This window comes from Eschrichtius robustus, chromosome 3 (genome assembly GCF_028021215.1).
Source record: "Eschrichtius robustus isolate mEscRob2 chromosome 3, mEscRob2.pri, whole genome shotgun sequence".
Classification (NCBI taxonomy): Eukaryota; Metazoa; Chordata; class Mammalia; order Artiodactyla; family Eschrichtiidae; genus Eschrichtius; species Eschrichtius robustus.
Genome location: NC_090826.1, coordinates 139,056,935 through 139,069,017, shown reverse-complemented (window position 1 = coordinate 139,069,017; position 12,083 = coordinate 139,056,935). Strand labels below are relative to the sequence as shown.

Below are 12,083 nucleotides of genomic sequence, written 5' to 3'. Positions count from 1 at the left end.
ACACACTTAGCAAATCACCATGACTGCCCGTTGGGCCCATCCCAGAATGGAACATAAATGTCCAACTCAGATATAAAAATGGACTAACTCACAATGACTCGCCCCCAAAAATGAAAGCCAAAGATAGAACAGTCATGTGACTCCTGTCAGCAAGGGCAGGCCGTGCGACATGGCAAACTGGGCCACGTGAAGCAGGCTTAGGTCCAACACAAGTGTGGCAAATTGACCACATCAAACCACAAGTCCCCAGTCATGGATCCCAGTGACTCACGCCTGGACACATATTTGTGTGCCATGTAGACTCAGAGACCACTGTTGTAGCTTAAAGAAACAACTTTACCATATGTTCAGATGGCCAAAGAAATTCCCATCTGGTCCAGACACCACATTCACAGCCCCCAAAACACAGTAACGGACGTGCTCCTGTGACATCACTAGAGCTTTCATGCTCCCCATACCCCCAGACAGATGGGCCCAAAAACCACTGAAGTGAGTGGCTCAAACATCTACAACAAAGCCATCAAAACCCCAACTTAATGGTACCCCCGCTTAGGAAAAGTCATTTGAACATTAAGCACTACACTCCAACACACAGTGGGTGACACTGAACTTGGAGTGGGTAGAGGACCAGGCGGTTGTCTGATTAGTCTTCACCAGCCAAATCCCAATCCTGGGACACCCAACCATTCTTTTTCTCCTGCTGGAACACACTTCCTGAGGGTGACTTGTGATCAGGGCCACAGTGGTGTCACACCAGTAGGGGCTCTCAGTTCAAATGTGGAGGCAATGCTACCGTCAGGTGCCTCCCTCCTGGGGGACCCTATGGGAACAGGGAAGGGATGCAGAACACGTGGCACTAGGATTCCCCTGGTTGTGCTGGAACCTCTGACCCAAGTGGGTGATGTTATAGAGTATGTCAAGTTCGTTCAGGGTGTGACTTCCCTCCCCAGGTTGGATGATTGGGCTGAAAGTTTTGTCAAGCCACAAGGGATCCCACAGAAGTAGTAGGTGAGAACATCTACGGCTTCGGGAGTTTCCTGGAGTGGGAGTGAGGTGGGAACTTTAACTTGCCTTCTTCTCACTTCTAAGAAGCCTCTGTGGTGCTTGTATGACACTCTGATTAAGAATCAGCATAGCCAGCAGGAAAGGAGGCAAACTCAGACAATGCTGGGCTTCTCATCCCAGAACATGGCCCCTCTTGTTCCACACTCCCGTTTTAATGGCTTGGCCAGTACACAGTGACTTGGACTTTCCTCTAGATCAACAAGAATCACGACGTGATAGCCAAAGTAGTGATGGACACCTGAATGGCCCTCAATTACCTGCTGGCAGAATGGGGTGGTGTTTGTGTGATTGCCAACGCCACTTGCTGTGGGTGTATCAACCACCTGGGGAAGCAGAAGCGCCTTGCTCAGGCTGGACGGTTATCATCTGTGCACACGCAGTCCCTACTCAGGCCTCTTCAGTTGGCTTAGTCCAGGCACTGGGTGTTTCTGGTTGAGGACCATCCTCCATCATCCTTGGTCTGGTTTTCCTAGTGACTCTGGTAAAGTGCTGTCTCAAAGTGACAGGGAGTCCCTGTAAGCAAGCTGTATTCATGTGGGCATCTCAGGGGCCCATCGACCCAGCTCCGCCTATGGACTTGGGGCAAATGATGGTCCTCCCGGAATTGGTGTGCCTTTATCTGCTCTGTCGGTGGCTGGGCAGGGTGGACTGCTGGGAAGGGCTGTCATGTGCAACTTCTCCCCTCCTGCACGGTCACCTACGAGTGAGCCTGGGCCTGGAACGCTTCCAGGCCTTGGATGGACCTGCTGGCCATGGGGGACCGAAGCATTGCAGGGGACTGGATGTTGTGCGCTTTCTCTCCTCTCTTTCTGTAAGGAAACTCAGTACCTTGAGCTTGGGGTGCTGCTGTCTGTTCTCAGTGACCTCGGATTTACGCACTGGTCTCCCCCCTGGGTAGCACTTACCTGCCTTTTAATCTTGGCTCCACAGCCTGGCCACCCAATGAAACGATGCCACACTTCACAGCTTTCTCTGTGGCAGTCGCTGCCTCCAGTTTCTGAGCTTTTCTGGGATTTTATAGAGCACTGGCTTGCTTCTCCAGCACTCACCTCTGTAAGTCTCACCAGTGTTGGTCTCACCATTCCTGGCTCTGCCGTGTCAACCACCATCCTCCCATCTATCAATAACTATTTTCATATATTTTGATTCAAGGAAGCAGGTACTTGGTCTTTTTTCCAAGATTCAAGCTGTCATTACTGTTGTGACTTACCAACAAACAGTATCTGGCACATAGTGGGCACTCAAATATCCGTTTTATAAGAGTCAGAAGAACTTAGAACTTGCTGCAACATGGGATCTTTTTCTGAGAATTTCTTTAATGTCCATGGTTGTGTAGGAGTCAAAGCTGTAAGAGGGGGACAGCCATCAGCAGGCTACCAGAGGAAGTCAGGTGAGATGATGGTGGTTACTTCTAACTTGCTGGACCAGAGATGATTCATAATCCTGAATGGCAACCGTTTCCACCTTGGCAATTCTTTTATTCTTCCCTACCTTCTAGCTCTAATCTCCTCCAAGCTTGTATTTCTAGAAATAAATTATAGCCACACCTCCTTATCAGATGGTTGTTCTTGTCACCCACTTGTGTGACATTTCCACGTGTTATTTTGTAAGGGTGATCAGAATTCTAGTCATTTGGGAGAAAAGACATTTGCCTTGAATTACAGGGGAGAAGCCCATCGATACAGAACACAAAGTTATAATTCATCAGGGAACTCCTCTCTGACTCACTCCCCTACTCTTGTTGGGTCCTTGTATTAAATATATATTCTCAAACCAGCGTATGCTTCCTTTGCAGGACTCGCTGCAATTTGGCATACATTGTTTTTGAAATTATTTTTTGATGACTCTCTTTCATTAGACTTTAAGCTCCCCAAGGTCAGGGATCATGTCTGTCGTCTGCTCTCTCCACTGCACTGGGCACAGTGCTCAGAACACTAAGGTGGGCGCAACGACTGTTGAAGGAGTGAGTTATGAATGTCAAAGCCCAGGCTGCTCAGACGGACGTGGGGATGGCATTTATGTAAACAGGTCCTACACGCAGCTCGTCCTCACTCTTTTGCTCGATCGTAAGTGCTCTGCCACCCAATAACAGATCAGAAGTGAATTTTATGGAGACTAGCTTTCTAAACTTGGCTCAAAAGGTGAAAAAATGAACACCTGACATGAAATTAATTTACAAATCAGTTTATTTACACATTTTATCTTTTCTTAAAGTACATTCCAGTTAACAAATCTATTTACACAGGTGTACATGGGAACTCATCCCAGTTATTTTACAGATCATACTTACAAACCACACCCTAAGTCTTCTGTGCAAAGTTGCACTGGATGTGACTATTGACTGAAAAAGGCCTGATGACCAGGCTATTTACACATACACAGTAAACGGGTTTGTTTTTCATGTCTGCACAATACAGTACACACAGGGAGGCGGGGCCTCCCAGGGAATGCTTTGCAACGTGTTTACCAAGAAGGCTTTGCAAAGTTCAGAAGGAAAAGCTATTAAATATAGGTTAATTAAAATGACAGTACCTCCTTTACATCAGTTTACATTTTTTCTTCACATTTTTATAATACAAAGATAGTTTATTGAATTGCTGCACAACCAGTTTAAGATGATTTGTAAACATGTAAATTTCTACAATTTGCATTAAACATCATTGTAGTTTCTATCATTTGCTCTTTGAATTAATGTTTTATTCACTAGTATTCTTAAGGTAGTAAAAGAAGATGTAAGTTTGAACTTCTTGAAGAAAAGTTACGAGTCTCTAACGCTGTGCGAGTACACACTTTATTCAAGTATTGCAAAAAGCTAAGGCCACTTTTTTTCAAGACAAGAAAGTGAACAAAATTGTTTTTATCAATAGGCCACAACACTCTTATGAGCAATGAAATCTCTTTTGAAAGGTAATTTCTCAGAGACCTGTAGTCACAGAAGGAATTTTCCTTTCTTTTACATAAAAGAAAAACAAATTACCTTCCTTATTAACTACTTTTGAGCTCTTCCCACTTTTCCCTAGAGTAAAAATTCCTGTTTAGACCTGAAGAGGGAATCTATACCCTGTACTTATTTAACCCAGAGTGAAGTACCCTGGATAGCACAAATTATTTTGGACTCAGAAATAAATCTGAAGCCTATATGTTGGTTTACTGCTAAATTCTGATAGTGCTATTATTCTAAAGGATATTACTGCTGATGCAAAGATCTTTTTCTTAGAGGAATTATGAAGAAAGAGTGAAAGAGGATGGGAATGTGGGGAGAAGGAACAAAGATTATAAAGAGGGAATATTTAGATTCTTGGTTAAGAGGCAGAGCTTGATTAAAAAGATCCCAATATGGAACGAGTGGCTGGGTATCCATGTTTATCATTCCTAATGCTAACAATTAACCCCTTTTCAATTATACCCAAATAGTTAAAGCAATAAGAAATCTGCTAATTATAGATTCCTTTGTTTTCTGCTACCAAACTATGGATAATCATTTCTAGCAAAGAGTAAGACTGATCCATTCCTGCCTCTTTTATCTGGAACCCAGGATTCTCAAGATAGTAAAGACAGCTGGAGTATGTTAGGACTGCTACTGCCCCATTCTTGGCAGCATTCTTACCAGGGAACTTTAAGTCCAGGTTGCTGATTCCATGGACTTATATCATTTTTTTCCTTTTTTGGAATCACAATGTCATAAAGAGTAAAGATAAACATTATTAACAATTTATTTAGGTCCAAATAATGAGTATGTAGAAAAACAACCTATATTCCTATTATATCATTTTCATATTCATTTATAAAAAATTTACAGCAGCTGTAAAGTTTCAGTATCATAAGGAGTATGTAATCCTACAAACAGCCAAAGGATGTAGACAAGATGTTTTTCCGTCTTCCAAATAACACAAACTGAAAAGAAAAGGCTTCACTTTTCCTTGGCCACATGAAAATAATATCTCCACACTACTGGTTAATAACCCCAAGAAACCCTAGCTTCTCTTAGTCAATTTGCTCATTATGGCTACAAGACTAGAGCTCAACATCAAAAGCCTAGAAGAAATGCTGGCAACATCAATCTGAGCATTTCCCGAGACCCAATCACAACATTTCAGTGCTTTCCTTATTTGTCAAGAGCTATCATACCAGTCATTGTGCAAAATGCAAGTATTCCAATGATTATTTCAATAAGTTTCTCATAATGACAAGACGGAACCGAAAAGGAATGGAAGTGTGCATAGTGAAACATTGGAGACGCAAAGGCAAGTTTGGAGGAAAGATGCAGAAATGAATGAACATGCACACTTAAAGATTATACCATCTTTGGGGTTTTCCTAACATATTTTGAAGTTATAACATTCCAGGATATTTGTAAGTATGAATCCAGTGGATGTCTTACATCATGCTTCTAATCAGGACCTTCAATATTAAGGCATTTACATTCACGCCTAAGATTATCCACATTCTTCTAGATTACTTGAAGGATAGGACTGATTCAGAGAAACCAGTCAAGAAGGCAGGGTACTGAGGTCCCAGGAGAGCATCACATATGCTCTAACGTAGCAGCTGGAGTCTATATATTTTTTTCAGATACAGGTAATAGTTGTGAGAAGCAATGCTGCAAGAGAGGCAGGACTGAATTTTACAGTGTCTTTAAATCATTTTACCCCATTCCTGCTACTGCAGGTGATCTTAGAAAAGCTCATCTTCTTTTTACTGAATTAAACTGCCTTCTTCAATATGTGTATGGGTTTGTTAAAACCGTAAGTTTCCTGTGCAAAGACTACGAACCATAGAAGCTTCAAGACGGAAGTTTAACTCTTACAAGAAGAATCTTTCACTTCTGAATAGGGACATACATTTTCAACTTAATAATTTATCTTAAAATAAATTAAAAAAATGTTCTATAGCGTAAAACAAGCACGCAAACAATAGACAATATCTTTTTGTCTTTGGTGCACACACTCATTTCCTAAATCATTCAAGTAACAGCGTCTCTGACTTCTTGGGGAGATATGGGAGCTGGAAGTTTCAAGGCCAAAATGAATTATTTCCCCTTCTGCCATGCCTCGATGCCTGAGATGGTCCTGAGGATCTGTGATTCTGGGAGCAGCTGGCAGAGGTTCAGAAGAAGTAAGAAAAGTGCAGGGGTAGACAAGGGGTAGAAGAACCAGCCCTGCACCAGTCCTGTGAGCCCAGTCTTCAGTGGGGGCACTTCTTTGTTTTCATGCTCACAGAGAAAAAACTAAAAATACTGCAAAAGTTTAAAATTCTTTAGATGGTGCTCAGGAAGCAAGGCTACCACTGATTTCTGTTAACTTGACAGTCCACTTGGCGCTGCTCAACTGCAATAATGGAAGAAAATGGTCTTCAAAACAAAATGAAATGAACTCCACAATGGGAAATAGGCACACATTACTAAACTTGCCTATCTGAAAGTAGTGCAGGGTTTAATACTGTTTAGAGACTATAATGTCCATTTATGACTTTCATGGTATAAACCAGGATTACATTTCAAAAATGGTATGATGCACATCTATATACCTCTCTTGCTTGACTTCAGACTCAAGGAAGTGATACCCTAGTCTAAGCTAAGAGGTAAGTCTGGTGTTTTCAGCCCTCATCTGAGACCCAGTAGGGATGCCAACAAGAGGCGTAGGATTATACTGTGTGTCAACATCAGACCCTGCCCACCGAAAACAACCAATTATTCCAGTGGACAGTCTCTAAAGGCAAAGGCTGTAATACCAGATACACCTCATTGTCCCATGAACTCCAAACCAGCAGTCTTTAAGAACAGGTACACGGTCCAGAAGCACTCTTGCTATGATGGAGATGGGGTGTATATCAGAAGGCAGAAAGGCCCAGGACTCATATTAGCACTCAGTGTTCGATTTATTTGCAAGATGTCACACAAGTAGCATTCTCCCCTGTTTTTCACTGATCTGATTCAGAACATCAATAGTATCTCTGATCAAGGTCTCAAAGATCCCATCAGCTAGCTGCATCTTCACACACAACTCATCCTCATCATAGTTCACCCACTGTGCCTCCTCCTCGTGGAGCTCCTGTACCTAGAATTTAGAAAACAGAAAGGTTAGAAAATCACTGTCACACAAAAGCGAGGAATTAATGATATTCACTAACTTTGCAACCCCATGCATCGGACTACAAGCCAAGGAAATAAGTCAGAGAAAAAAAGGTAATTTATATGATGATATCAATAGCCCTTTTTTTTTTAGTTTTTTTTTGTAAATTAATTAATTTATTTATTTATGGCCATGTTGGGTCTTCGTTTCTGTGAGGGCTTTCTCTAGTTGTGGCAAGCGGGGGCCACTCTTCATCACGGTGCGCGGGCCTCTCACTATCGTGGCCTCTCTTGTTGCGGAGCACAGGCTCCAGACGTGCAGGCTCAGTAGTTGTGGCTCACAGGCCTAGTTGCTCCGCGGCATGTGGGATCTTCCCAGACTGGGGCTCGGACCCGTGTCCCCTGCATTGGCAGGCAGATTCTCAACCACTGCGCCACCAGGGAAGCCCTCAATAGCCCTTTTAAAGCTGCAAAAAGTTTTAAAAAACTCAACTGTCGAATAAAAACTGGCTTCAAATCTGTCAACCTTGACAATATTCCAGTATTTTATAGATATAAAGGATTACAAGTATGTTGTCTCTGTCAACATAGGAGAATACGTAGAAGAATGCAAATTTTCAGATATATGGATTTACAATTATAAAATGCATATATCCAAAGACAATATTAGATATGATTCTGGAGTATGTAAATAAATGAGTAAAATTTCATATTCATTGGAGTTTTTTTTTTTTTTTTTTTGGCCACGCTGCACGGCTTGTGGGATCTTAGTTCCCTGGCCGGGGACTGAACCCAGGCCCCAGCAGTGAAAGCGCCAAGTCCTAACCACTGGACCGCGAGGGAATTCCCCCCCCCCCCCATTTTTTTTTGGTATTGGAGTATTCTTTAAATGTACTATTGCTTAAGTTTATTTTAAAAGTCACTGTTATATTATATTTTATATAAAATGCTCTTTTTGCATTTTAGGATTTGGGGATTCCTAAGGTAAACCAAAGGAATCAAATTAGAATGAACTGCCCAAGATGTTTTGCTTGTTTACAATAAATTTTTAAAAACTACTCATAAGAGAAACATGTTAGACTTATTATATGTAATGATATTGTGAGTGAGATGGAGGCCAGGTGGAGAAAGCAGATTGTAAACCCTGCTTTAGTCACAAATTCAGCAAAGTTAATTGCGGTGTCGAGGGTCTCTAACCAAAAGTCTAACTTGGCAAAAAGCCATGTGACAACAAGCTCCTAACTTGCACTTATCACAATTTCCTCTTGAAAAAGGCAGAGGAAGTGAAGAGGGGAACCTGTGCTCTGATTCCTGGCACGAGGAAACGAGAAGACTCTTGGATGAGAGGCCACACCATTCTGGAGTGTGGGAGAGCAGCGCTGCCAGACTTGCACCCTTGGTTGGGGATGACAGGTATGTGGCAAGGCGGCTGCCGCATTCTTTCTCCTTGGTGAGGCTGCTTGAAGCCTATGTAAAATATCCCTTTCTTTGTTCCCTAACGCATGCTCCCTGGACAGAAATGCCACCAAAAAGGGTGATATGGTCAAGCAAGTTTTAGAAATCTCCCTCTGGGAGTTTCACAATGTGTATCAGTCTATTCTAAACAGAAGTCCACCAGTAGAGGAAATTGATTAATTCAGAGCTTCCTGTATGTATCTGGTCAAAGAATCAAATTTTGTGGCTATATAAGAAATATTATTAAGATACAAAGGAACTGGTGTTCTTCTCTTATGAAGGATGCTACAAGCAACAGCCTAATGCAACACTTCTCAACCTGGTGCTGAGGGAGAATCACGTTCTGGAAAAGCTAATAAGTGTGTCCCCTATAAAAGATCTCTTATCTCCCATGAATTTGTTTATCTGTTCAAACAAAGGTGCACAGCTTTCCTTTTTCTAAGTTCTCTCAGCCTTTATTATTAAATTTGTTCCTTGAACAATTTCCTATGCGATAATAAAATTTAGGAAGCACTGTCCTAATGTAATAATTTCTGCCCTTACAGCAGGAACACACGCTCAGGACATGATGCATTGTGTCTCTCAGCGAAGCCGTGATGAGTCCCCACAGTGCCTCGTCAGTATAGCAAAAGCTCTGCTCCTCTGTAAGAACAGCAATTATTTCCCTCCCAGCCAGTAAGAACATCGTGTTTTCCTTTTTCCTTTGGCCGTCAGAAAGTACAAAGCCCAGTTTGCAACCTCAACTGTGGCAACTGAGAGATCTCGCAACCTGCAAATATGCCTCCATTTTCTTCTGGTTTTGGGAATCTATTCTATTCAACTACACATTTCCCTTGCTGCTGCTCCTTAATATGTATGTGTGTATGTACGTAAATTAATATGTATTACACATAAATAATTAAATTAAAAAGTCAGACTAACTTTTTTTTTTTTTTTTTTTTTGGACAGGGTATTAGGCTGGTAGAAAAGAGAAAAGTGGTAAATAGAATGTGGCCAGATTTCAGCAAGCATATGTCCCTTCACCATATCCCTGTGAACGAGACAGTGAAATAGAGACAGGTCAGTTAGGTGGATGTGCACTTTTTTGGATTGAAGGACAAGACAACTATCAACCTGGAAGGAAGTTTCTGCCTGGAAGACTCAAGAGCTTTTTCCTCTGTGCTCCCAATCCATCTTGTTCATATTCCATTGTAGTAATTATCCTACAGAATTTTGTATTCTGTGCATCTGTTCTCCCGCTACGCTGTGGGATTTCTTTTTATTTATAATTTCCCAGTGGCCAGGACAGTGCAAATAGAAGGTGTTAAATAAATATCTGGCACATCGTTTTTTAGTGAGTGTTTTATGGCTGTCTTTGGCTCTGCTGAGTTCATCATTTTTAGCAATGACCTAGATGAAGGCAGGTACCTCAATTTTAGAGTTGACGTGAAAGTTGGGAAACACAATAGCTATGTTAAGAGAACGAACCTAAAAATGTGTTGATAAGCTTGGAATGATGGGCCAAATTTAACAAAATGAAGGAATAAAATAAGGTCCTGTACTTGGATCAAAAAAATAACTACAAAAGCACAGGTTGAGATTTGGGTCTTAGAACTTTTCTAAGCTTTTGTGAGTCCCATGAGAATGGTATAGCTAAAAATAAAACGAACGTGATTATAAACTGCATTCATCAAAGGATAGTATCTAGAAAAAAGAAGGAGGTTATGTGATTGTACTAATTAAGCAATAACACAAAATACTACAGGCATACCTCGGAGATATTGTGGGTTCCCTTCCAGACCAGTGCAATAAAGCGAGTATCGCACTAAAGCTAGTCACACAAATTTTTTGGTTTCTCAGTGCATGTGAAAGTTATGTTTACACAATACTGTAGCCTATTAAGTGTGCAACAGCATTATGTGTAAAAATCAATGTACATACCTTAATTAAAAAATACTTTATTGTTAAAAAATCTAACCATTATCTGACAATGCGGGATTGCTACAAACCTTCAATTTGTTAAAACAAACAAGCAAACAAAAAAACCCTGCAGTACCTAGGAAGCACAATAAAGCAAAGTGCAATAAAATGAGGTATGCCTGTATATGGTCAATTCCGAGCAGTGTATTTAAGGAGGGACACTGATAAAGAGCTAAAGCTGATGAGGTTGAAAGGGGCTCAAAAAAACGTTATCAGACAACAGGAGAGAATATCAATGTTTAATAGGGAGAAAAAGACTGATGAAACATTACAGCCACTTCAAAGGCATGTAGGAAGAATTAAAATTGTTATGTAAAGCCTTAAAGCTGTAAAAGCAAATTATAATTCATTACGTGAAAACCAATTTAGTCTTAATATGAGAAAGAACTTATCAACAGTAAGTAAAAACTCAGGAGCTGTTGAGTACCTTATCAGATCTTAATCTGTAAAGGAGATTCAATCATTAGCTAGGTAGTTTCACTACAGGATTTGCCATTTTTTTTTTAATTGATGACTTTATTGCTCTATTTTTAAATTAATTAATTAATTTACTTATTTATTTTTTTTGGCTGTGTTGGGTCTCCGTTTCTGTGCGAGGGCTTTCTCTAGTTGCGGCAAGCGGGGGCCACTCTTCATCGCGGTGCGCGGGCCTCTCGCTATCGCGGCCTCTCTTGTTGCGGAGCACAGGCTCCAGACGCGCAGGCTCAGTAACTGTGGCTCACGGGCTTAGTTGCTCCGCGGCATGTGGGATTTTCCCAGACCAGGGCTCGAACCCGTGTCCTCTGCATTGGCAGGCAGATTCTCAACCACTGCGCCACCAGGGAAGCCCAGGATTTTTCATTTTAAGTGCAATTCTACCTACAGTAGGGAGATTTCCCAAGGCTACTGTATATAAAGGATATACAAAAGTTGGTCTAATTACTTTTACTCATTCCACATCATATATACTTTGAGAATACATTGCTAAAAATAGCCCATATTCTTGGCCAACTTAAGATGTAAATTAATCAATATCTTTGTGAAGTGGTAAGGGGATAGTAAAGGAGAACTAGAGCCAAAAGAAGATTTCTCTTCTTTTTTTGGCAAACAGAGGCCTTTAACATCTAAAAAATACATTCTTTGTATTTTACTCACCTCAAATAATGCCTAAAGACGCACAGACTGATTAGGGACTTTCCTAGTCCAAGCAACAACAGCTAAATTATACATTTCTTAATCTGGAAAAAGCAACTGTTTATTATGAAATATTAAATATAATAGGTTATCATGTTAGAATTGTTATAGAAGGGCAATTGATATTCAGTTTGAGGCCAACCCCTCCACTTGCATGGATTCCATCTGTGTCTATTCAGGAATACTGCTCCAGCAGTTCTCCTTTCTTCTCTGCATCATCACAATTTTTTCCTATCGGCATATCTCTTTCAAGCTAAAAGAGCCCTTCTCTTGTTACCATTTCCCTCCATTTTTCTCTTCACAAAAAAACTCGTTTGAAGTGTCCAATTTCGCTCTCCTTAATTTGTCTTTCATTCTCTCT

At 41.1% G+C, this 12,083-nt stretch overlaps 1 protein-coding gene across 5 annotated transcripts in view; it reads right to left on the bottom strand.

Annotated features, from left to right (window-relative positions):
* Positions 1-3,233: 3,233 nt before the first annotated feature.
* The window catches only part of CEP350 (centrosomal protein 350), a 136,986-nt gene continuing 128,136 nt past the window's right edge, over positions 3,234-12,083 (bottom strand). For all 5 annotated transcript variants that reach the window (XM_068541344.1, XM_068541348.1, XM_068541346.1 and 2 more), the window contains exon 38: positions 3,234-7,121. In XM_068541344.1, coding sequence (XP_068397445.1) covers positions 6,957-7,121 — 165 coding nt within the window. In that variant the 3' untranslated portion in view covers positions 3,234-6,956. The remainder of the gene's footprint in view (positions 7,122-12,083) is intronic.